The 26,981-nt window shown below is 41.1% G+C and overlaps 1 protein-coding gene across 30 annotated transcripts; it reads right to left on the reverse strand.

Moving 5' to 3' along the window:
- On the reverse strand, positions 1 to 26,588 carry LOC134469155 (neurofilament heavy polypeptide-like). 30 transcript variants are annotated; one of them, XM_063223239.1, is made up of 35 exons: positions 26,498 to 26,588; positions 25,781 to 25,837; positions 25,491 to 25,544; positions 25,254 to 25,310; positions 25,023 to 25,097; positions 24,692 to 24,745; positions 24,480 to 24,548; positions 24,233 to 24,289; positions 24,007 to 24,081; positions 23,495 to 23,536; positions 23,255 to 23,311; positions 23,029 to 23,103; positions 22,790 to 22,846; positions 22,558 to 22,632; positions 22,382 to 22,438; positions 12,027 to 12,095; positions 11,814 to 11,836; positions 11,428 to 11,461; positions 11,140 to 11,244; positions 10,962 to 11,036; positions 10,723 to 10,779; positions 10,491 to 10,565; positions 6,104 to 6,160; positions 5,860 to 5,934; positions 4,744 to 4,800; positions 4,522 to 4,593; positions 4,332 to 4,388; positions 2,466 to 2,519; positions 2,238 to 2,312; positions 1,725 to 1,781; positions 1,497 to 1,571; positions 988 to 1,044; positions 517 to 573; positions 234 to 290; positions 1 to 97 (listed from the first exon to the last, which is right to left on the reverse strand). In XM_063223239.1, exons 1-35 carry the CDS (start codon positions 26,553 to 26,555, stop codon positions 69 to 71), a joined length of 2,136 nt encoding a protein of 711 aa, XP_063079309.1. In that variant the 5' UTR covers positions 26,556 to 26,588; the 3' UTR covers positions 1 to 68. The 30 variants fall into 30 exon arrangements, 29 of the variants coding, with proteins under 29 accessions (XP_063079309.1, XP_063079310.1, XP_063079307.1 ...); XM_063223240.1 differs by having other exon boundaries at positions 11,188 to 11,244; positions 23,495 to 23,551; XM_063223237.1 differs by having other exon boundaries at positions 23,495 to 23,551.
- Between the last annotated feature and the right edge of the window lie 393 nt (positions 26,589 to 26,981).

Here is a 26,981-nt window from a genome sequence, read left to right on the forward strand (position 1 = left end):
TTTTTAATTTTATGCACAAAAGGTCATACATCAAATGAAGTCAAGTAGTGACAATGGGGCAGGCCAGTCTAGTTAGTGGAGCCGAGAGCAGGAGAGCCTAAAGGGAGACGAGACAACAAATGTTACAATCTACAGCATGCACATTTTGAATCCAAAAATTACTGCAGGATATGGCTTACAACCACTTATCCTTCAATGTGACTAATATGTTCAAAATCTATGAGTCACCATACCCATTTGCTGGCCTTTCCCTTTGCCTGGAGAAACCTTCTTAACCGGAGAAGTGGAGCCTGGTAATGGAAACAGGGAGGTAACATAAACCGACTCAAGTGAATCCTCAATTTATTCACTTACTGCAAAATAACTACATGGAGAAAGCAAAGGATAAGGATGGAATAGAACCACTAAATGCCAATCCAGCATATTGGAGTGGCTACTCGAAAGATGAAGAATGTGGCTTACAACAGCCCATTCTTGAGTAATAATGTGACCAAAACCTTCAAAATGTAATCATACCCATTTGCTGGTCCTTCCCTTTGCCTGGAGAAACCTTCTTAACCGGAGACTTGGAAACTGGTAACAGAAACGGGCGAACTGACTCAAGTGGATAGTCAATTTGGTCAATTTGTTCACCTAAAGTAACACTGAAACAAACATTGCGTGTAGAAATTGTTCATGCAGGCTTTATGTAACCCCAGTCATTACGAATCCCTTGAAAACTAAATTTAAACATTAAGAATGTCAAGAACCAGCATATGGTGTGAATTCCAATATGCAGACTACCCGAGGGTTTTTTTTTGTTTTGGAATCAATCAAATCATCTTCATGTCAGGATCAACAGGAACATCAAAGGACATGGATGGAATAAAATCCCTAAATGCCAATTTTCCAGCATATTGGAGGGACTTATCAAGAGTTCAAACATATGGCTTACAATGATCTATCCTTCAGTAGCAATGTGACCAATATGTTGAAAAGTAATCATACCTTCTTGTTGATCCTTCCCTTCGCCTGGAGAAACCTTCTTAACTGGGGAAGAGGACACTGAAACAGAAACATGGAGGTTTCATGAAGCCTGCATAGACAATTTCTATATCCAGTTATGAGGAATCCCTTATAACGCACTGCAATACATTAAGAATGTCAAATGCCAACACAAGGGCCCTTGGGATGCTTGAACCATGAAAACTACTCGATTCACTGAAAATTAATGACTCCTGATGCTGACTAATGAATCACATGTAGACATTAAAAAGGGGAGTTTCAAGATTGTATGTGAAATGTCAACTGAAGTTTACAATTAGCAAGGAGTGGCTTATGCAAGAGTAGCTGGTGCCCATCATCCTCACTTTATTCAGCTTCACTTAATGGGTCCGTTGAATTATTTTACGGGAATAAATTACTCTTGACTCAAGTGGATCCTCAGTTTGTTCATCTAGTGTAACAAAGAACTACATGGAGAAAGCAGGAACCCGCTTCACAACTCATTACTATACCTGAAGACTTTGGCGTTTTCTTAGCCGAGGGACTGTGCGATTTGGAATCAATCAAATCATCTTCACTCAGTTGATCTGCCAAGTGACATGTCAAGGGACATTAATGGAATAAAATCACTAAAGGCCAATCCTCCAGCATATTGGAGTGACTACTCAAAAGAGCAAGGATTTGAACACAACACTAAAATCCTTGATTAATAATGTGACAAAGTCAAAATCTAATCTTACCCATTTGTTGATCCTTCCCTTTGCCTGGAGAAACCTTCTTAACCAGAGAACTGGACACTGAAACAAACATTGAGGTTACATAAAGCCTGCATGAACAAAATCTATATCCAGTTATGAAGAATCCCTTAAAACCCACTCCAATACATCAAGAATGTCAAATGCTAGCAGAAGGGCCCTCGTGACATTATTTTTGAGGCACTCCAGTGGTTTTATTTTAAAATTCATGAGTCATTATGCTGACTGCAAGGAATCACATGTAGACATTAAAAACGGAGGTTAAGATTATACAGTATGTGAAATGTCAACTGAAGTTTACAATTAGCAAGAAGTGGTTTATGCAAGAGTAGCTGGTGCCCATCATCCTCACTTTATTCAGCTTCACTTAATGGGTCAGTCAAATTATGTGAAGGGAAGAAATACTCTTGACTCAAGTGGATCCTCAGTTTGTTCATGTAGTGCAACAAAGAACTACATAGAGAAAGCAGGAACCCGCTTCACAACCCGTTACTGTACCTGTAGGCTTCTGTGTTTTCTTCGCCGAGGGAGTGTTTGCTTTGGAATCAACCACATCATCTTCACTCAGTTGATCTGCCAAGGAACATAAAGGATATGAATGAAATAAAATGACCAAATGCCAATCCTCCAGCATATGGAGTGACTACGCAAAAGATCAAGGATATGGCTTACAACAACCCATCTTTGAGTAACAATTTGACCACTATGTTCAAAATCTAATCATACCCATTTGTTGATCCTTCCCTTTGCCTGGAGAAACCTTCTTAACCGGAGAAGACACTGAAACAAAAATTGAGATTACGTACAGCCAGCATGAACACCATCTATATCCAATTCTGAAGAATCCCTTCGCATTATTAGATGCGTCCCACGCATCTCTATAAGAGGCTTTGGTGTCCGTCCGTCCGTCCGTCCGTCCGTCCGTCCGCCCTCCCGTGATGTGTTTCCCTCCCGTGATGCGTTTCTGAATTGTGATTCCCTCCTGTGATTCCCTCTTGTGTCCACAAGGTGGCAGTCGCTCAGTTTTGGCCTAGAGCTCATGCGTGCAAACCAACCGTGCTCTTTGCCAGTGAGAAAAACATGGCGGCACTTCCTGTTGATTTTCACATGAAAGTTTTGCTTAATTTAAAGTCCCAAAGCGACTAAATGTTGTGGCTTCCATATATTGATGTAAAAGTGCCCCACGAAGTAATGAAGCACAACAAAGTTACTCCACATTACCATTTGACCACTCGTTTTTCTATGCTAACAGGGTAGCTAATGTAGCATTGTAAATGATCCAGGGAGAAAGGGGGAAATGTTGTGATTTCAGTCCGCCTGAGGCAACGATTTTCGTGGGGAAGATGACCTGCATCTCGGTGGCATTGAACCACGCCCCCGTGCCTTATTTGGCTCGCTCAGCACGTGCGTCCTCAGTCCAATCGCAATGCTTTATTTTCCCCAGACGTTTAATCGCATTTAAGTGAAAGTGCCATGTATACACATCGCAAAATAACTCTTAATCCGATCTATTTAAATCGCATTTATTAAATCGGACTTAACATCATATGTACACGTAGCCAATGTCTCATTGATTAGTTTATGGAACTTACGGTTTGTCTGTTACGGTCCACGAAGACAATATCCACGTGAAAACGCAAACGCCTGCAAACCACTGTTTTGACAGAAATACAGTTCACCTGTCGCCTACTCTGTTTTCTTCCCAAAGCGGCATTTAAAAGTATTCCATGAAATCCAACATCAACGTCACTTCAAATAGGTGACAGCATCATGCACACACATGAAATAACACTTCAGTGAGGGGGGGACATCACTGCTCTCATATTAAAGTGAAAAGAGAATTTCACATTTTAGTTTATTTAATGTAGGCCTATGCAAAATTGCAAATAGCCTATTCATTGAAATCTGTCCAGAAAGGGTTGTAATGTTTGCCTGTTTTTTATGTTTGTAATTTAAACAAAAAAAAACAAAAAAAAGTGATTTAAAAAAAAAAAAAATAGCCTAACAAAAATAGAGATTTTATGTTAAAAAAAAATGTGATATGGGATGGACCGATGGCCCCCCTAAGCTAAATTCGCCTTAGGTCCCCACATTGCTAAATGTAGTGTAAGGGGTTATTTTGAAAAGACAGTAACATGTAATCAGCAATGCATTACAGTTTTTCAGTAAATTGCCCAACACTGTTGAAATCCTATGGTACTTTTTCAAATCCAGGCTTATACAGTACATGGTAGGCTTATTGATAAATTGCCTTGACAGGTTATGAGGAGGCCAAGGGGGCGTTTGGGCAAAAAAGGTTCAGAACGGGCATAGACGGACGCATCTGTTGTCCGCCTGTCGGACTTGTTTAATGTATTGGAGTGGGTTTGAAGTGCCAAATTTCAGCCAAAGGAGTATGTGCTGTGGAAAGAAAGCATCTTAACTCAGTTGACCTGCCAAGTAATATGTCAAAGGAAACTACTGGAATAAAAATTAAATGCCAATCCTACAGCATATTGGAGAGGCTTATCAAGAGTTCAAAGATGTGGCTTGCAGCAATCTACCCTTGAGTAACAATGTGGCCAATATGTTCCAAATCCACAGTAATCATACCTTCTTTTTGATCCTTCCCTTTGCCTGGAGAAACCTTCTTAATTGGGGAACTGGACACTGAAAACAGAAACATGGAGGTTATGTATATTAAACCAAATTAAAGTAAATAACCAATACAGGCGTCCTTGTGATGCTTGAACTTGAGAAACATGGAGAAAACAGGAACACACTTCACATTCCATTACTGTACCTGCAGGCTTTGGTGCTTTCTTGGCCGAGGGAGTGTTTGATTTGGAATCAATCATATCTTCACTCAGTTGATCTGCCAAGTAAAACACGTCAAAGGACATAATTGGAATGAAACCACTAAATGCCAATCCTCCAGCATGTCGGAGGACTCAAAAGATCAAGGACATGGCTTACAGTCCACCCTTGAGTAATAATGACCAATACATTCAAAATCTAATCATACCAATTTGTTGATCCTTCCCTTTGCCTGGAGAAACCTTCTTAACCGGAGAACTGGACACTGAAATAGAAACATGGAGATTACATAAAGACTGCATTAACAATTTCTACACAGTTATGAGGCATGTCTTGAAAACCAAACTTGTACATTAAGCATAACGTCAAGAACAGACACATGGGGTGGATTCCAATATGCGGACTCCCCTCCTCCCTTGCCTGCTTGTGACCTCATTAGTAGGTTACTGATGACAGAATTAATTAACCCATTGTGTCCTGGAGACAGACACTGCATTCAGGTTCTTCAGATCATCGAGTCGTTTTATTTAAAATGTGGGCAAGTTGGACTGAACGAACACATTAAAAGGGACACTGATTTTTTTAGTTGTTTATTTCCAGAATTCATGCTACCCATTCACTAATGTTACCTTTTTCATGAATACTTACCACCACCAAATTCTAAGTATTCATTATGACTGACAAAAAAACTGCACTTTTCACACATGAAAAGGGAGATCTTCTCCATGGTCCGCCATTTTGAATTTCCAGAAATAGCCATTTTTAGCTGCAAAAATGACTGTACTTGGGCCATACAAGAAAGTAGTATATTGCTTAGTAAACTTTCATGTGAAGATCAAATTTGGCAATAGGCAGCCCAGTTTCAATGAGCAGCATAGTTGCAGTACCTTTGACCATTTCCTGCACAGTGCCCCTTTAAGGCAAGACGAGAGTCTTAGGTTTTAAATGCAACTCATTTCATGTTTGCATCTGCTTCAGAGGTTGAGATATTTAGGATTTAATAGGCAGAGGGCACCCTTTCCCAAAAAGGGCTTTGGACAAAATGGGTTAAATAACTTACAAAAGGACAATTTTGTCATTTTCTTATTTGCAGTCTGGATGGTAAATTCGAGAGGAAAAAAATCAAAGTTGTTGAGGCTAGGCTGACATCAGGAAAACCTTATCGTTTTCTCCACGGAGATGGGGCCAGGAGGCAGGGCGAGGCCACAAGCACAAGTGGAGGATGGGAGTCTGCATATTGAAATGCACACAGGGGCGTTCGTGATGCTTGAACTATGAAAAAGATGGAAAACACAGAAACCCGCTTCACAACCTGTTTCTGTACCTGTAGGCTTTAGCGTTTTCTTGGCCGAGGGAGTTTGCGATTTGGAAGCAATCAAATCATCTTCACTCAGTTGATCTGCCAAGGAACATGTCAAAGGATATGAATGGAATAAAAATAAAAAAATAAACACTTAAAGCCAATCCTTCAGCCCATTGGAGTGACTACTCAAAAGATCAAGGATTTGACTCAAAACATCATAACATTGAGTAATAATGTGACCAATATGTTCAAAGTGCAATCATACCCATTTGTTGATCCTTCCCTTTGCCTGGAGAAACCTTCTTAACCGGAGAACTGGACACTGAAACAAACATGGAGGTTACTTATAAAGCATGCATGTTATGAGGAATCTTACAACCCACTCCAGTACATAAAGCTTAATGTGAACTGCCATATTTCAGCCAAAGGAGTGTGTGCTGTGGAAATAAAGCATCTTCACTCAGTTGATCTGCCAAGTGACAAAAGTAAAAGTAATCATACCTTCTTGTTGATCCTTCCCTTTGCCTGGAGAAACATCCTTAGCCGGGGAAGAGGAAACTGAAAACAGAAACAGGGACATTACACTGTCTGCATGCACAATATCTACATTCAGTTATGAGGAAGCCCTAAAAAACAATTTGATACAGTAGGCATAAAGAACACACACAAGGATCCCTGTGATGCTTGAACTCAAAAAAATAAAAATAAAAAATAAAACAAATTCAGGAGTGACTCCTCAAAAGATCAAGGATATGACTTGCAACAACCTTTCTTTGAACAATAATGACACCTGTTTATTCAAAATCTATGGTCATCCTACCCATTTGTTGATCCTTCCCTTTGCCTGGAGAAACCCCTTTAACTGGAGAGGTGGAAACTGTTAACAGGAACAAAGAAGATTACACAACAAAGTCTGTATGCACAATGTCTACATCAAGTTATGAGCAATCATTTCAAAACCAATCTAATGCATTAATCATGATTTAAAGAAAACAGTACAACAGCCCTCATGATGCCAAAACTTGAAAAAGAAAAACCACCACACTCTTTACTACTCAAGAGCCCCTTAAATAGTTTCCCTCACGTCACTGTGGCCTGCTGCTTGTTAGCAATAGATGCATCCCAGGTGAGACTCAATTAAAATGAGGACGGTGATTAAAACAGCTCCAAGGTTTTCCCACATCACAAATTGAACGTGAATACACATAGGTTCTAGAATACATGAATGCGGTTTTACACCCCCACCCCACCTGGAAAATAAACACAACTAATGGAACGGAACATAAAACGCTTTCAGTAGTTATGCCAAATCCTCCAACTTTTACGTGTGTGTGCCACAGAAAGGTCAGGGACTATGGGGCTTTTCAAATATATTGAAATGAAAGTTACAATTCTGGTGCCCCTTTTTTTAACTGGAGAACTGTCCTTAACTGGAGAATTGAAAACTGGGCCAGAAGCAGAGAGATGTCAAAAAAGGCCTGCCTGGCCATTTTCTAAATCAAGCAATTGCAAATAATTTTGAAACCACTCACCATCACAGACTAGTGCATTAAGCAGGATGACAAGCACAACCAAGACTGGACCCCTCATGATGTTGACTGCAATGAAACCCAGCACCAACACACTGGAGTCTGGATGAAAGATACCACTATCACTCTGGATCCCTTTAAATAGTGTCACACTGCCAGCACTGCTCGTTAGTAATGGGTGTGTCCCAGGTGAGACTCATTAAGTACAATGAGGATTGTGATGGGCTATGAGCCAAGTTGTCCCTACAGAAATCCTGAAATCTTTCCTGAAGAGTAGAGTTGGACTGAGCTGAATAATTGATACACACTGTATGCATTGTTTACTTAGATGTTTATGAAGTTCAATTCAAGTTTATTATAGCCAAATCAACAGTATGACATACAGTTGCTAGGAATGTCTTTTGGTTTGCTCACAAATTTAACAACACAAATACACATAGCTAAGACAAAGACAAGAAAACAAGAGGGGCCATAAATAAACAGGGAATTACGCATACAAGTAACATTGAAAAGTGAAATAAGACATAATACAGTACATAGTGCAAGGTAGGCAAGAGGTAGAAGGCCAGGCAGTGGAGTGGCTGTAAAGTGTTCAAGTTCAAGTAGCGGATGGCTTGTGGGTAGGTGCTGTCCCTACAAAGCGTGGTGTTGCATGGAATGCTGCTGTATCTTTTCCTTGATGGAAGGAGTGTGAATAGATGGTTTGCTGGGTGCATGGGGTCAGAGATTATGTTCTTGGCTTTTCTGGCTATTCTGTTGTAATGTGAGGCTAAGGTGGGAAGACTGTGACGATTTTAGAGGCCCTGCGTACCACCCTCTCCAGTTGTTGCTCATCAGTAGGCCTACAATGCAAAAAAAAGTTTGTTACATTATATTGTATGAACTAATTGAGCATTATATAATGCAAATTGTTCAGTAGATGGCATTGACGACCCCTGCTATTGGAACCACAGAGATCTAGCCACTAGTGATGGGCAAATTAAGTTTTGTTGAAGCTCTGAACTATTTAGGCTTGTTGTTCAAAAAATTGGGTTAGTACCAAGTTTCCGTAACAGGGACATCTCCTGGTGAAAAGTCATGGCTGCAATTAAATGTGCCCAGTTTGAGAAGCTGGGATATTACATTCTACCCTTCCTCCTGTACTCTGCTGGCGACATGTAGATACCCCTGGCTAACCACCATCCCCTACCTAGTCGCCTGAGAAAGTGTATGATTCAACGGAAAGTTAGGTACCACTTTCACGTTGAGAGTTACGCTCTTTCAAATTCTGAATAAAGCTTAATTACGCTTTGAAAACGTCATGTAAACACCTCTTAATTCGGAATTAAAAGGAAAGATCAAAATAAACTCGACAGAACTTTGTAATTCTGAATTATTAATTCGGAATGAAAAACATCATGTAAACGTAGTGAAATTTTCATGGTGCCAGGACATGCCTTTAAATCATACCCTGGCTTCAACCATCCCTAATATCCCAGGAAACTCCCTAATTTTGAATCATTTTCCGCTTTCTTCCCGATTTGACATTTTTCCCGGAAATATCCAGAATTTTCACATTATCAAAAAACACTGTCGGTCCAGTAATTATCCCCACGGCCCTGTCAGTTAGCCCGACGAGCCACACCTCCTCTTGAAGACAGACTGAGAGGGTCTTGCTTATCAAGCAACCCGCCAGTAGATTTTATGCCAGATGCCACCAAGAATTGAAGTTCCTCGAAAATACGAGCCGTCACCCTCGAGCTCTAGGCGTGCGCATGCCCACTCTTTGCCTCAGAAATCGTCAGTTCAATACAACGCTTTATCAGCCTCACAACAGCGAATCATGCGATTAACCTTATCACAACCTGCACCAGCTCAAAGTTTTTGCACAAGCCCCAGACAACTTCAGCGACAAAACATGGAGAAACTGATATTTCATTGTTTTTCAGCTATATGCTCATTTAAAACGTGTGCTGGGGGATTTTAGACAGGGTCTGTCTTCGCACGCGGACTGTTGTGAAAAGCATGAGAAGGCACCGTCACTATCGTCCTGTTGACTTTCGCTTTAAATTTAGGAATTTTGCCGGATTTTGGTAGCTCAAAGTTGACGGGTATGCTTTAAATAGATGTGGAAACGCATGCCTATACTGATTAGGGTTAGGAATTATTGGGTTGGGCATATTTCTGTATTGTATTGACGGGCATCATTAGGAATTGTTTTGATCTAGTCTCATGCGCAGTCCGCATTTCACACAGCATAAATATCCATGTGAAAAACACGTTAGGCACGTCAAGTGTTCCTTGAATCGCGTTGCATTTTACACAATTGCCCCATGGAAGATCCCACAAGGGCATTTCTCAAAGTCTCTAATACCTTGGTGTCCTCTCTGCTTTATGAGACTCTGATAAGACTCATAGCGCGAGTTAATTAAACTCAAAATGAAATTCAGATTCTCTGCAGAATGATTCAAGTATTACCTTTAAGATTTCAAGCAAAAGCCATGAAAAGGTGAACTAAAAAATGTGCAATTCAACCCTGAAACCTTAATTTGGCTTTTACATGTAGTGCCTGCATTGTTAACATGCCATTTTCCTTGGAGGACCACAAAACTGAGGGTAGCAGAGGACCTTGAGAACTGCAACATCTAATATCACTAGTCATTAAATTTTGTATGGAATATGTGATCATAAACAAGACTGGAGAGACCAAGAATGTGGATTTAATTCTTTATTTTTTTTGCACAAACAGTCATACATCAGGAGAAGTCCAGTAGTAACAATGGGGGAGGACAGTCTAGTAGTTGGAGCCGAGAGCAGGAGAACCTAAAAGGAGAAGAGAAACACCAACCAATGTTGATCTCTACAGGCATGAACATTTTGAATCCAAACATCACTGCAGGATATGGCTTACAATCACTTATCCTTGAGTAACAATGTTACTAATATGTTCAAAATCTATGGTCACCATACCCATTTGCTGGTCCGTCCCTTTGCCTGGAGAAACCTTCTGAACTGGAGGAGTGGTAACTGATAATAGAAACAGAGGTTACACAAACTCACTCAAGTGAAAAGTCACATTGTTAACCTACTGCAACAGAACTACATGGAGAAAACAGGAACCCGCTTCACAACCCATTACTGTACCTGTAGGCTTTGGCGTTTTCTTGGCCGAGGGAGTGTTTGATTTGGAATCAATCAAATCATCTTCACTCAGTTGATCTATCAAGGAACATGTAAAATGATAAAAATTTAATGATATCACTTAATGCCAATCATCCAGCACATTGGAGTGACTACTCAAAAGATCAAGGATTTGACTTATAACAACCCAACGTTGAGTAATAAGGTGATCAATACATTCAAAATTGAATCATACCGATTTGTTGATCCTTCCCTTTGACTGGAGAAACCTTCTTAACCGGAGAACTGGACACTGAAAAAGAAAGGTTACATAAAGCCTGCATGAACAATATCCATATCCAATTATGAGGAATCCCTTGAAAACCCAATTTGTACATTAAGCATAATGTCAAGATTCAACACTGGTCCTTATGAGGCTTGAACTTTGAGAAATGTGGAGAAAGCAGGAGCATTCTTCACAATCCATTACTGTACCTTTAGGCTTTGGAGTCTTCTTGGCCGAGGGAGTGTTTGTTTTGGAATCAATCAGATCATCTTCACTCAGTTGATCTGCCAAGGAACAGGTATAAGGATATGAATGGAATAAAATCGCAGAAAACCAAGCCACCAGCATATTGGAGTGACTACTCAAAAGATAAAGGATATGGCTTACAACAAAGCATCCTTGAGTAATAATTTGACCAATAGCCAGTCACCATACCCATTAGTTGATCCTTTCCTTTGCCTGGAGAACCCTTCTTAACCGGAGAAATGGACACTGAAAACAGAAACAGGGACATTACACAACAGTAACACCAACATGCCAAAGGACACTAATGGAATAAGATCACTAAATGCCAATTCTCAAGTATATTGGAGGGATTCAAGGGTTCAAAGATATGGCTTACAGTGATTCATCCTTGAGTAGCAATGTGACCAATATGTTCAAAAGTAATCATACCTTCTTGTTGATCCTTCCCTTTGCCTGGAGAAACCTTCTTACCTGGATAGTGACACAGAAGCATGGAGGTTTCATGAAGCCTGCATAGACAATTTCTATATCCGGTTATGAGGAATCCCTCAAAACCCACTCCAATACATTAAGAATGTCAAATGCCAACACAAGGTCCCTTGTGATGCCTTCACTTGAACCACACTTCACTACTCTGGATTCAAAATTAACGACTTTGATCCTTCATTGCAGTCAGTATCATTAGTCATTAAAAAGGGAGGTTTCAAGATCATATACAAAATGTCAACTGGTTTACAATTGGCAAGAAATGGTTTATGCCCGAGTAGTTGGTGCCCATCAGCCTCACTTCATTCAGCTTCACATAATGGAGAAACCTTCTTAACCGGAGAACTGGACACTGAAATAGAAACATGGCGGTTACACAAAGCCTGCTTTAACGGTTTCTACACACAGTTATGAGGAATCCCTTGAATACCAAATTTGTACATTAAGCATAATGTCAAGAACCAACACAGGGGCCCTCGTGATGCTTGGACTTTGTGAAGTGGGTTTCTATGTTCTCCATATTTCTCAATCAATTACTTTACCTGAAGGCTTTTGGGTTTTCTTGGCCGAGGGAGTGTGTGATTTGGAAACATCATCTTCACTCAGTTGATCTGCCAAGGAACAGGTCAAGGGATATGATTTAAATAAAATCACTAAATGCCAATCCTCCAGCATAAGGGAGCGACTACTCAAAAGATCTAGTATATGGCTTACAAGAACCCATCCTTGAGTATTAATGTTACCCTAGTAAAATAAAGGAGAAATTAAATGTTCAAAATCTAACCATACCCATTTGTTGATGCTTCCCTTTGCCTGGAGAAACCTTAACCGGAGAACTAGAAACTGGTAACAGAAACAGGGAGATTACATAAACTGACTCAAGCTGTGTTGTTATGTGTTGCTTAAATATACTTCATTACCCATAATGCAATAGGCAGGAGGTTACCTCAGGGACCATGTAACAAGATAGGGAGTTCTTCGATAAAGGCTCAGCATAAACCCACGCGACCGTGTGTGTCTTTTCATTAATGCACTACACGGCATAACATGGTGTCAGATAGTGAAAAACTTTAAAAAGATAAGAAAGAAGATGAGTTTCGGTGACGAGTGAGAAAGTTTTGAGCCGTGAGGTCGCGTCTACAAGCCCAGAAACGAGATGTGCAGAGGAGAGCAGCAGCAGCACTAGCGGCGAGGAAAGCCAGGGAGAACTCGGCGAACACAGAGAAGAAGTGCCGCCAGAGCCAGTGGCACAACCACCGCAAAATTCGTCGGCTGTACGGACGGAAAGGAGACCCACTCCAGTCATGGATAAGCTAAGTCCACCCTCACCCATGCAGTTTAGTGGAAATCTCGCAGATAATTGGAAAAGATTCAAGCAGAGATTTGAAATATATCTAGCTGCTAGCGGAGCAGGACAAGGTGATGAGAAATTGCAAGCTCAAATCTTTCTACACGTAATTGGGGAAGATGCGTTGGATATCTATAACAGTTTCCAAATTGCAGCTGCTGATCTGAAACTACCTGCGCTGTTAAAGAAATTTGAAGAGTACTTTGTGCCTACCAAAAACATAACCTTTGAGAGATACAAGTTCTTTTCCTGTGACCAAAAGCCTGGCAATGCTTTCGATCTGTACCTGGCAGAATTGTATACTTTAAGCAAGACATGCGATTTCGGTGCACTGAGAGATTCACTAATAAAGGATCGCATTGTTTGTGGAATTAAAGATAATGGCCTGAGAGAGAGATTGCTAAGAGAAAAAGATCTGACTTTGGATAAAGCAGTAGACCTGTGCAGAGCATCACAGTGCTCACGCGAGCAAGTCAAAGAGTTGGCTAAAACAGAAATGGCGGCGGTGCATGCAGTAAGAACAAAAGAGCAGCACAAGAAGCGCCAAAATAAACAAAATAAAGACAAAATGGAGAATGGAAGTTGTCAAAAATGTGGAGGCAGTCACGTGCCAAGGGCATGTCCAGCTTATGGGAAATTATGCAATAATTGTGGAAAAAGAAACCATTATGCAAAATGCTGCACAGCCGACACTAAGAAAAAAGTGCATACAGTGGACGAGGAACCAGATGAGTTTTTCGTAGATGTAGTGCAGGCATCCCATGCTGAAAAAGAAGAATGGATTGTCCCAGTGACTGTAAATGAGACAATAATTCCATTTAAGTTGGATACTGGAGCACAAGTGAACTTGTTGTCATTTGCTGATTACAAAACGCTGAAAATAAAAAGCAAGATACATCCAGTGAAAATGAAAGTGACAGGCTACACCGGAGAAAGTGTGCCCGTTAAAGGCAGCTGCATAGCTACATTTAAACACAAAAGCCAGATGTTAAAGGCACAGTTGCTGATTGTTGAAAAGAAAGTGCAACCAATTCTTGGTGTGACAGCATGTGAAAAACTCAATCTAGTGAGAAGAGTGTTCATGGTGGCGTCTCAGACAGCAGACAAACAGAACACAGACACAGACAAGAGTGATCAAGACACTTTAATGACAGAGTTCAAGGATGTCTTCGAGGGGCTAGGCTGCTTACCAGGTGAACACAAAATACACGTGGATGACACAGTAGCACCAGTAGTTCATGCATGCCGAAAGGTTCCGTTTGCACTCAGAGAAAAATTGAAAGAAGAATTAGCAAGAATGGAAAAGCTGAATGTCATACAGAAAATCAACGAACCGACAGATTGGGTTAGTTCCCTTGTCATTGTACAGAAGAAAAATGGTGCATTACGCATATGTCTGGATCCCAGAGATCTGAATAAAGCAGTCAAACGAGAGCATTTCAAGTTGCCAACCCGTGAGGAGATTATGTCTCAGTTCGCAGGAGCCAAGTGGTTCAGTAAACTCGATGCGTCTTCGGGGTTTTGGCAGATGAAGCTCGACGATGCTAGTTCAAGACTCTGTACATTCAACACGCCAGAAGGAAGATACAGATTCCTCCGTCTTCCATATGGTATCCTATCTGCTCCAGAGGTCTATCACAAGACTATTCACACAATATTCGAGCACATTCCAGGAGTCACAACCATGATGGATGACGTGATCGTGTGGGGATCCACAAAAGAGGAACATGACACAAGGCTACGACAAGTGCTTGAGCGTACACGAAGTGTCAATCTGAAGCTAAACAGAGACAAATGTGAATTTGCAGTCAAGTCACTGACGTTCATCGGAGATGTTGTGTCAGAGAAAGGGGTGAGTCCTGATCCGAGGAAGACTTCAGCCATAGCAAATATGGAGAGGCCCCAGAACAAGGATGAGGTGAGGCGGTTCTTAGGAATGGTCACGTACCTAGCCAAGTTTATACCCCAGCTGTCTGCCATTTCGGCTCCACTCAGGATGCTGCTGGAGCAGAAAAACGAGTGGATGTGGCTAAAGCAGCAAGAGGAGTGCTTTCAGAACCTGAAAAAGATTCTCATCTCAGAGCCAGTGCTTAGGTTCTACGATCCCAAACGAGAGACAAGAATCTCAGCTGATGCTTCGCAGTATGGCTTAGGAGCCGTCCTTCTACAGTTGCACGAGGAAACATGGCAACCAGTGGCCTATGCGTCGAGAGCCCTCACCAGCGCTGAGGTCAATTATGCGCAAATCGAGAAAGAGTTGCTGGCCACGACGTATGCATGTGAACGTTTCCACCAATATGTATATGGGCAGACTGTAGAAGCGGAGACAGACCATAAACCATTGGTCGCAATCATGTCCAAGCCATTGACTGACTGTCCTCTGAGAATACAGCGTATGTTAATACGACTGCAGAAATACGACGTGAATTTGACATATACACCAGGAAAATACATGTATGCAGCGGATACACTGTCACGGGCTGTTGACAAACATGAGAAAGCCGACAAAGAAAAATGTGCAGACATACAAGCATATGTTGACATGATCATGACGTCACTTCCTGTGTCAAGTGAAAAAACAGAACAACTCAAACAAGAAACGGAAAAGGATGAAACATTGACAGAACTCAGGAGGATAATCAAACAAGGATGGCCGGAGCGCAAAAGCGACTGTCCACGGCGAGTTCAAGATTACTGGACCTACAAAACAGAGCTGACGGAGGTAGACAACATTGTGTTCAAGGGCAACCGGTTTGTGATTCCGTCTTCAATGCAAAAAGAAATGCTCAGAAAGATACATGAAGGTCATCTGGGGGAAGAAAAGTGTAAACGCAGAGCTCGTGAAGTCATGTATTGGCCGGGAATGAATCGAGAGATTGGCCTGCTCACAGCCAAATGCGAAGTGTGCCTGCCTTACCGATCCAAACAGCAGGCAGAACCACTTATGACTTACCCTGTGCCAGAAAGACCATTCTACAGAGTAGGAGCGGATCTGTTCGACTGCCATGGAAAGAGCCATATCGTCGTGACAGATTACTTCTCAAACTACCCTGAGGTCGCGACCTTGCAAACAACATCCAGCAAGGCAGTCATTGCATTCCTTAAGACTGTATTTGCAAGACATGGAGTCCCCTGCGACCTGGTCTCGGATAATGGTCCGCAATTTTCAAGCAATGAATTTGCTGACTTCGCAAAAGAATGGGGTTTTCAGCACATTACATCTAGCCCACATTATCCCAGGTCCAATGGCCTTGCAGAGAGCTCAGTCAAAACTGTCAAAGGTCTCATGAAGAAAGCGCATGATGGAAATGAAGACTTTCATCGCAGCCTGATGATCTACAGGAGTGCGCCACTGCAGAACGGACTGTCCCCAGCCCAAATGCTAATGGGACGACGCTTGAGAACCAATCTGCCAATCCATGAGAATCTCTTGACACCAAAAGGAGCACACAAAATCAAAATTGACAAAGAAAAAGACAAAGTGAAACAAAAACAGCATCACGACAAAAGAGCAAAGAAGCTGAGAGTCTTGAGGCCTGGAGAACAAGTCACAATCAGAGATCATGTGACAGGCATCTGGAATCTGCATGGTTCAGTGCAAAAAGAGGTGGCACCACGCTCTTATGAAGTTCAGACAGAGCATGGAGGGTCTCTGAGAAGGAATCGTGTCGATCTCAAACCACAAGTGTCAAGCCAGACAGGGGTGGAACAGCTCGACACAATGCCACAAGCCGGAGACAACACCCTGGAGCATACCGTGGAACCGGAAGTGCCAGCAACTGTCCATAGCTCTCCTGCTAAGACTCCGTGCAGACCAAAGCGCACGGTTCAGCCTCCCAAGAGACTCATTGAAAGTTGCTGAACACTAGAGACTGTAAATGTGTTGTGTGTGTTTGAAAGAAAATTCATAATTGTTTTATTGTGAATGTTTAAATAAGAGCATTTTGAGTAAAGTAATGCAAGGTACATTAGTTATTGGATATAGCCATAGTCTTAGTTGGGTTAGAGATAAACTCTTTTCTTAAGGGGGGAGATGTGTTGTTATGTGTTGCTTAAATATACTTCATTACCCATAATGCAATAGGCAGGAGGTTACCTCAGGGACCATGTAACAAGATAGGGAGTTCTTCGATAAAGGCTCAGCATAAACCCACGCGACCGTGTGTGTCTTTTCATTAATGCACTACACGGCATAACACAAGCGAAGTCAGTTTGTTGACCTACTGTAACAAAGAACTACATGGAGAAAGCAGAACTGAAACAATGAGGTTACACAAAGCCTGCATGAACAATTTCTACACACAGTCATGAGGAATCCCTTGAAAACCCAATTTGTACATTAAGCATAATGTCAGGAACCAACACAGGGGGCCTTGTGACGCTTGAGTTTTGAGAAACATGGAGAGCACAGAAACCCGCATCACAACCCATTACTGTACCTGTAGGCTTTGGGGTTTTCTTGGCCGAGGGAATTTGCGATTTGGAATCAATCAAATCATCTTCACTCAGTTGATCTGCCAAGGAACACGTCAAAGGATATTAGAATAAAAACACTAAATGCCAATCCTCCAGCATATTGCAGCAGCTACTCAAAAGAGCAAGGATATGACTCATAACAACATGTCCTTGAGGATCAATGTGACCGATAGGTTCAAAATCTACAGTCATACCCATTTGTTGATCCTTCCCTTTGCCTGGAGAAACCTTCTTAACCGAAGAAGTGGACACTGAAACAGAAACATTACACAAGTGTAACAGTAACATGTCAAAGGAAGCTAATGGAATAATATCACTGAACTCTTGAGTCCCTCCAATATACTGGAGAACTGGCATTTAAAGACATGGCTTACAGCGATCTATCCTTGAGTAACAATGTGACCAATATGTTCAAAAGTAATCATACCTTGTTGTTCCTTCCCTTTGCCTGGAGAAACCTCCTTAGCCGGGGAAGTGGAAACTGAAACAGGAAAGAGACATTACACAGTCTGCATGCACAATATCTACATCCAGTTATGAGGAAGCCCTATAAACCAATTTGATACATCAGGCATAAAGAACAAAACACAAGGGCCCCCGTGATGCTTGAACTTAAAAAATAACTCCTCAAAAGATCAAGGATATGACTTGCAACAATCTTTCTTTGAACAACAATGACACCAGTTTATTCAAAATCCATGGTCATCCTACCCATCTGTTGATCCTTCCCTTTGCCTGGAGAAACCCCTTTAACTGGAGAGGTGGAAACTGTTAACAGGAACAAAGAAAGAGGGAGATTACACAACAAAGTCTGTATGCACAATGTCTACATCAAGTTATGAGCAATAATTTCAAAACCAATCCAATGCATTAATCATGATTACAAAAAAAATAACTATAAAACAGCCCTCATGATGGCAGAACCTGAAAAAGAAAAAAACACCACACGCTTTACTACTCAAGATCCCCTTAAATAGTTTCCCTCATGTCACTGTTGCCTGCTGCTTGTTAGCAATAGAAGCATCCCAGGTGAGACTCAATTAAACTGCGATAAAAACAGCTCCAAGGTTTTTCCACATCACAAAATGAATGTGAATACACATAGGTTCTAGAATACATGAATGCGGTTTTACACCCCCACCCCATCTGGAAAATAAACACAACTAATGGAACGGAATATAAAATGCTTTCAGTAGTTATGCCAAATCCTCCAACTTCTACGAGTGTGTGCCACAGAAAGGTGGGGGACTATGGGACTTTTCAAATATCTTGAAATGAAATAAGTTATAATTTTGGTGATCCTCTCTTTTAACTGGAGAACTCTCCTTAACTGGAGAATTGAAAACTGGACCAGAAACAGAGAGATAACAAAAAGGCCTACCTGGTCATTTTCTAAATCAAGCAATTACGAATCATTTTGAAACCACTCACCATCACAGACTAGTGCATTAAGCAGGATGACAAGCACAACCAAGACTGGACCCCTCATGACGTTGACTTCAATGAAAACCACCACAAATACACTGGAGTCTGGATGAAAGATACCACTATCACTCTGGAGCCCCTTAAATAGTGTCACACTGCCAGCACTGCTCGTTAGCAATGGGTGTGTCCCAGGTGAGACTCATTAAGTACAACGAGGATTGTGATGGGCTATGAGCCAAGTTGTCCCTACAGAAATCCTGAAAATAATGATATATAGTAGAGTAGAATTTGACTGAGCTGAATAATTGATATACACTGTATGCATTGTTTACTTAGATGTTTATGAAGTTCAATTCAAGTTTATTATAGCCAAATCAACAGTATGACACACAGTTGCTAGGAATGTCTTATGGTTTGCTCACAAATTTAACAACACAAATACACATAGCTAAGACAAAGACAAGAAAACAAGAGGGGCCATAAATAAACAGGGAATTACGCATACAAGTAACATTGAAAAGTGCAATAAGACATAATACAGTACATAGTGCAAGGTAGGCAAGAGGTAGAAGGCCAGGCAGTGGAGTGGCTGTAAAGTGTTAGTGCATGTTCAAGTTCAGGTAGCGGATGGCTTTTGGGTAGGTGCTGTCCCTACAAAGCGTGGTGTTGCATGGAATGCTGCTGTATCTTTTCCTTGATGGAAGGAGTGTGAATAGATGGTGTGCTGGGTGCGTGGGGTCAGAGATTATGTTCTTGGCTTTTCTGGCTATTCTGGTGTTGTAATGTGAGGCCAAGGTGGGAAGACTGTGACTGATGATTTTAGAGGCCCTGCCTATCAGACTGACTGAGAGGGTCTTGCTTATTAAGCAACCCGCCAGTAGATTTTATGCTAGATGCCACCAAGAATTGAAGTTCCTTGAAAATACGAGCTGTCACCCTCGAGCTCTATAGGTGGTGGGCCCAGTCTCATATCTTGTCAGTTCGTTGGTGTTCACGAGTGGCAACTTTATTTTTGCTTATATAACCCCCTGACAACCGATTAATCAATGTTTTGGCTGTTGCCATCCTCAAAACTTGCACATTGATTTATAAAAATGACAACAAAAACTAGCCGACCGAGTGACGTCACGTCAATGCAAAGTCAACGAGGCAGAAGACAGCTAGCGCGTGCATGCTACCCGGAACCGTCAGATTTCATAGCAAAAAGTTACAAGTTGGGGGGTAAGTGGGCTCACTTGTTGTGTACATGCAAAACAAATATTTTTTTCAAACTTTCAGAAGTGCTCTTTTTCGCTGTTAGTGGTCGACTGTCTGACCATCATTGGGCAACGAGAGATAAATGTCAAAAAGAGGACAGGTCTGTTCCCTCAAAGCAATAGAGCAATGAGGTGACGGGGGTAGATCAATTCGCCAAAAAACTACGTGTCAGTAAAGAAATGCAAGCTGTGTTATTTTTTCCAGTATCAGGAAAATGGTCAGGAATGAAATGCCTACGTTGTTTCAATGATTAGGTGTATCAATGATTAGGTCTATGAAAAAAGGCCGATATGCGGATAAATATTCCCTTTTCAACTTTGAGGGGCGGAGACTTCCCATTGACTGTGCATTATGTGACGTCACCCCCAGTCTTTTTTATTTTCGTTATTTTTTAATATCAACGTGCAACTTTTCAGCGTGGCAACAGCCAGAATATTGCTTTACATATTGTCAGGAGTTCATATTAGAAAAATCAAGTTGCCACTCGAGAGTGAGAACGAAACTTGTTTTCTAAAGGAGCTACGAAATCTAGCCCACCGTCTACTAGGCGTGCGCAGGCGCTCTTTGCCTCAAAAATCGTCAGTTCAATACAACGCTTTATCAGCCTCGGAACAGCGAATCATGCGATTAACCTAATCAACCTGCACCAGCTCAACATTTTTGCACAAGCCCCAGACAACTTCAGCGACAAAACATGGAGAAACCTATTTGTTTTTCACGCTATGTGGTCATTTAAAACGTGCGCTGGAGGATTTTAGACAGGGTCTGTCTTCGCACGCGGACTGTTGTGAAAAGCATGAGTAGAAGGCACCGTCGCTATTGTCCTCTTGACTGTCAGGATTTGGCCTATAGAAAATTTCCCGAATTTTGGCTTAAAAACATGGGAATTTTGCCGGATTTTGGTAGCTCAAAGTTGACAGGTATGCTTTAAATAGATGTGGAAACACATGCCTATACTGATTAGGGTTAGGAATTATTGGGTTGGGCAGATTTCTGTATTGTATACTGACGGGCATCATTAGGAATTGTTTTGATCTAGTCTCATGCGCAGTCCGCATTTCACACAAAGTAAATATCCATGTGAAAAACATGTCAAGTGTTCCTTGAATCGCGTTGCATTTTACACAATTGCCCCATGGAAGATCCCCCAAGGGCATTTCTCAAAGTCTCTAATACCTTGGCGTCTTCTCTGCTTTATGAGACTCTGATAAGACTCATACCGCGAGTAAATTCATCTCAAAATGAAATTCAGATTCTCTGCAGAATGATTCAAGTATTAACTTTTCCATGAAAGGACTTAGATTAAGCAAAAGCCATGAAAAGGGGAACTAAAAATGTGCAATTCAACCCTGAAACCTTAAAAATTTGGTTTATAGTCATTTAAACCTTTTGAGCACTGCACTGTCTGTCCTGTGGCATGTTGTTGCCTTCTGTATGTGCCATGTCTTGGACACCTAAATCGCTCCTTGTGGGGATAATAAAGTTGAAAAGTGAATCACAGCCAACCACCCAGCCATAAGGCCACCTACCCCACTTAACAGCATATCAAAAAGAAAATGTACAGTAGCTTTTACATGTAGTGCCTGCATTGTTAGCATGCCATTTTCCTTGGAGGACCACAAAACTGAGGATACCAGAGGACCTTGAGAACTGCAACATCTAAGATCACTAGTCATTAAATTTAGTATGGAATGTGAGATCATAAACAAGACTGCATAGACCAAGAATGTGGATTTAATTCTTTATTTTTTTGCACAAAAAGTCATACATCAGGAGAAGTCCAGTAGTAACAATGGGAGAGGACAGTCTAGTAGTTGGAGCCGAGAGCAGGAGAACCTAAAAGGAGAAAAGAAAAAAAAACAACCAATGTTGATCTCTACAGGCATGAACATTTTGAATCCAAACATCACTGCAGGATATGGCTTACAACCACTTATCCTTGAGTAACAATGTTACTAATATGTTCAAAATCTATGGTCACCATACCCATTTGCTGGTCCGTCCCTTTGCCTGGAGAAACCTTCTTAACTGGAGTGGTAACTGATAATAGAAACAGGGAGGTTACACAAACTGACTCAAGTGAAAAATCAATTTGTTCACCTACTGCAACAGAACTACATGGAGAAAAAAGGAACCTGCTTCACAACCCATTACTGTACCTGTAGGCTTTGGCATTTTCTTGGCTGAGGGAGTCTTTGATTTGGAATCAATCAAATCATCTTCACTCAGTTGATCTATCAAGGAACATGTCAAATGATAAAAATTGAATTAAATCACTTAATGCCAATCATCCAGCACATTGGAGTGACTACTCAAAAGATCAAGGATTTGACTTACAACGACCCATCCTTGAGTAATAAGGAGACCAATACATTGAAAATTAAATCATACCCATTTGTTGATCCTTCCCTTTGCCTGGAGAAGCCTTCTTAACCGGAGAACTGGACACTGGTAACAGAAACAGGGAGATTACATGAGCTGATTCAAGTGAAGTCAATTTGTTCACCTACTGTAACAAAGAACTACATGGAGAAAGCAGAAACCCGCTTCACAACCCATTACTGTACCTGTAGGCTTTGGCGTTTTCTTGGCCGAGGGAGTGTTTGATTTAGAATCAATCAAATCATCTTCACTCAGTTGATCTGCCAAGGACCATGTCAAAGTATAATAATCGAATAAAATCACTTAATGCCAATCCTCCAGCATATTAGAGTGACTACTCAAAAGATCAAGGATTTGACTTATAACAACCTATCCTTGAGTAATAAGGAGACCAATACATTGAAAATTAAATCATACCCATTTGTTGATCCTTCCCTTTGCCTGGAGAAACCTTCTTAACCGGAGAACTGGACACTGAAAAAGAAAGGTTACATAAAGCCTGCATGAACAATATCCATATCCAATTATGAGGAATCCCTTGAAAACCCAATTTGTACATTAAGCATAATGTCAAGATTCAACACTGGTCCTTATGAGGCTTGAACTTTGAGAAATGTGGAGAAAGCAGGAGCATTCTTCACAATCCATTACTGTACCTTTAGGCTTTGGAGTCTTCTTGGCCGAGGGAGTGTTTGTTTTGGAATCAATCAGATCATCTTCACTCAGTTGATCTGCCAAGGAACAGGTCAAAGGATATGAATGGAATAAAATCGCAGAAAACCAAGCCACCAGCATATTGGAGTGACTACTCAAAAGATAAAGGATATGGCTTACAACAAAGCATCCTTGAGTAATAATTTGACCAATAGCCAGTCACCATACCCATTTGTTGATCCTTTCCTTTGCCTGGAGAACCCTTCTTAACCGGAGAACTGGACACTGAAAACAGAAACAGGGACATTACACAACAGTAACACTAACATGTCAAAGGACACTAATGGAATAAGATCACTAAATGCCAATTCTCAAGTATATTGGAGGGACTCAAGGGTTCAAAGATATGGCTTACAGTGATTCATCCTTGAGTAGCAATGTGACCAATATGTTCAAAAGTAATCATACCTTCTTGTTGATCCTTCCCTTTGCCTGGAGAAACCTTCTTAACTGGAGAAGAGGACACTGACACAGAAACATGGAGGTTACACAAAGCTTGCATGAACAATTTCTATATCCAGTTGTGAGGAATCCCTCAAAAACCACTCCAATACATTAAGAATGTCAAATGCCAACACAAGGGGCCTCGTGATGCCTTCACTTGAACCACACTTCACTACTCCGGAGTCAAAATTAACACCTCAAAATTAATGACTTTGATCCTTCATTGCAGTCAGTATCATTAGTCATTAAAAAGGGAGGTTAAGATCATATACAAAATGTCAACTGAAGTTTACAATTGGCAAGAAATGGTTTATGCCCGAGTAGTTGGTGCCCATCAACCTCACATAATGGGTCAGTTTAATTATTTTAAGGGAAACAATTACTCTTGACTAAAGTTTATAATCAGTTTGTTCATCTAGCGTAACAAAGAAATACATGGAGAAAACAGGAACCCACTTCAAAACCCATTACTGTACCTTTAGGCTTTGACGTTTTCTTGGTCGAGGGAGTCTTTGATTTAGAATGAATCAAATCATCTTCACTCAGTTGATCTGCCAAGGAACACGTCAAAGGATAATGAAATAAAACCACTAAATGCTAATCCTCCAGAATATTGGAGTGAATACTCGAAAGATCAAGGATATGGCTTACAACCCATCCTTGAGTAATAATGTGACCAATATGTTCAAAGTCTAACCATACCCATTTGTTGATCCTTCCCTTTGCCTGGAGAAACCTTCTTAACCGGAGAACTGGACACTGAAATAGAAACATGGCGGTTACACAAAGCCTGCTTTAACGGTTTCTACACACAGTTATGAGGAATCCCTTGAATACCAAATTTGTACATTAAGCATAATGTCAAGAACCAACACAGGGGCCCTCGTGATGCTTGAACTTTGAGAAATATGGAGAACATAGAAACCCACTTCACAATCAATTACTTTACCTGAAGGCTTTTGGGTTTTCTTGGCCGAGGGAGTGTGTGATTTGGAAACATCATCTTCACTCAGTTGATCTGCCAAGGAACAGGTCAAGGGATATGATTTAAATAAAATCACTAAATGCCAATCCTCCAGCATAATGGAGCGACTACTCAAAATATCTAGTATATGGCTTAAAACCCATCCTTGAGTATTAATGTTCAAAATCTAACCATACCCATTTGTTGATGCTTCCCTTTGCCTGGAGAAACCTTAACCGGAGAACTAGACACTGGTAACAGAAACAGGGAGATTACATAAACTGACTCAAGTGAAGTCAGTTTGTTCACCTACTGTAACAAAGAACTACATGGAGAAAGCAGAACTGAAACAATGAGGTTACACAAAGCCTGCATGAACAATTTCTACACGCAGTCATGAGGAATCCCTTGAAAACCCAATTTGTACATTAAGCATAATGTCAGGAACCAACACAGGGGGCCTTGTGACGCTTGAGTTTTAAGAAACATGGAGAACACAGAAACCCGCATCACAACCCATTACTGTACCTGTAGGCTTTGGGGTTTTCTTGGCCGAGGGAATTTGCGATTTGGAATCAATCAAATCATCTTCACTCAGTTGATCTGCCAAGGAACACGTCAAAGGATATTAGAATAAAAACACTAAATGCCAATCCTCCAGCATATTGCAGCAGCTACTCAAAAGAGCAAGGCTATGACTCATAACAACATGTCCTTGAGGACCAATGTGACCGATATGTTCAAAATCTACAGTCATACCCATTTGTTGATCCTTCCCTTTGCCTGGAGAAACCTTCTTAACCGAAGAAGTGGACACTGAAACAGAAACAGGGACATTACACAAGTGTAACAGTAACATGTCAAAGGAAGCTAATGGAATAAAATCACTGAACTCTTGAGTCCCTCCAATATACTGGAGAACTGGCATTTAAAGACATGGCTTACAGCGATCTATCCTTGAGTAACAATGTGACCAATGTTCAAAAGTAATCATACCTTGTTGTTCCTTCCCTTTGCCTGGAGAAACCTCCTTAGCCGGGGAAGTGGAAACTGAAACAGGAAAGAGACATTACACAGTCTGCATGCACAATATCTACATCCAGTTATGAGGGAGCCCTATAAACCAATTTGATACATCAGGCATAAAGAACACACACAAGGGCCCCCGTAATGCTTGAACTTTAAAAAAAAAACTCCAGGAGTGACTCCTGAAAAGATCAAGGATATGACTTGCAACAACCTTTCTTTGGGCAATAATGACACCAGTTTATTCAAAATCATCCTACCCATTTGTTGATCCTTCCCTTTGCCTGGAGAAACCCCTTTAACTGGAGAGGTGGAAACTGTTAACAGGAACAAAGAAAGAGGGAGATTACACAACAAAGTCTGTATGCACAATGTCTACATCAAGTTATGAGCAATCATTTCTAAATAAACCTAATGCATTAATCATGATTACAAAAAAAACTATAAAACAGCCCTCATGATGGCAGAACCTAAAAAAGAAAAAAACACCACACGCTTTACTACTCAAGAGTTCTTTAAACAGTTTCCCTCATGTCACTGTTGCCTGCTGCTTGTTAGCAATAGAAGCATCCCAGGTGAGACGCAATTAAACTGCGATAAAAACAGCTCCAAAGTCTTCCCACATCACAAATTGAATGTGAATACACATAGGTTCTAGAATACATGAATGCGGTTTTACACCCCCACCCCACCTGGAAAAGAAACACAACTAATGGAACGGAATATAAAATGCTTTCAGCAGTTATGCCAAATCCTCCAACTTTTACGAGTGTGTGCCACAGAAAGGTCAGGGACTATGTGCTTTTCAAATATCTTGAAATTAAATAAGTTACAATTTTGGTGACCCTTTCCTTTAACTGGAGAACTCTCCTTAACTGGAGAATTGAAAACTGGACCAAAAGCAGAGAGATGTCTAAAAAGGCCTGCCTGGCCATTTTCTAAATCAAGCAATTACAAATAATTTTGAAACCACTCACCATCACATACTAGTGCATTAAGCAGGATGACAAGCACAGCCAAGACTGGACCCCTCATGACGTCGACTGCAATGAAACCCAGCACCAACACACTCTGGATCCCTTTAAATAGTGTCACACTGCCAGCACTGCTCGTTAGCAATGGGTGTGTCCCAGGTGAGGCTCATTAAGTACATCGAGGATTGTGATGGGCTATGAGCCAAGTTGTCCCTACAGAAATCCTGAGAAGAATGCTGTAGAGTAGAGTAGAGTAGAGTAGAGTTGGACTGGGGAGCGTGTCTATGTTCCCACAGCCCATTGGACTGAGCTAAAGAATTGATATACTCTGTATGCATTGATTACTTAGATGTTTATCAGTAGGCCTACCATGGGGAAAAAAGTGTGTTACATTATATTGTATGAACTATTTGAGCGTTATATAATGCTAATTGTTCAGTAGATGTCATTGACTACCCCTGCTATTGGAACCAGAGAGATCTGCCCA

Source organism: Engraulis encrasicolus, chromosome 18, assembly GCF_034702125.1.
Source record: "Engraulis encrasicolus isolate BLACKSEA-1 chromosome 18, IST_EnEncr_1.0, whole genome shotgun sequence".
Taxonomy (NCBI): Eukaryota; Metazoa; Chordata; class Actinopteri; order Clupeiformes; family Engraulidae; genus Engraulis; species Engraulis encrasicolus.

Excerpts from the sequence above, each read along its gene's own strand:
- LOC134469155 (XM_063223237.1), bottom strand. The coding sequence starts at position 26,555 with ATGAGGGGTCCAGTCTTGGCTGTGCTTGTCATCCTGCTTAATGCACTA. Across the intron at positions 24,082-24,232 it reads AGGGAAGGATCAACAAATGG|ATCAACTGAGTGAAGATGAT; the intron begins GTATGGTTAGAC and ends GTTCCTTGGCAG. Across the intron at positions 23,552-24,006 it reads GAAAACGTCAAAGCCTAAAG|TGTCCTCTTCTCCAGTTAAG; the intron begins GTACAGTAATGG and ends TTTCTGTGTCAG.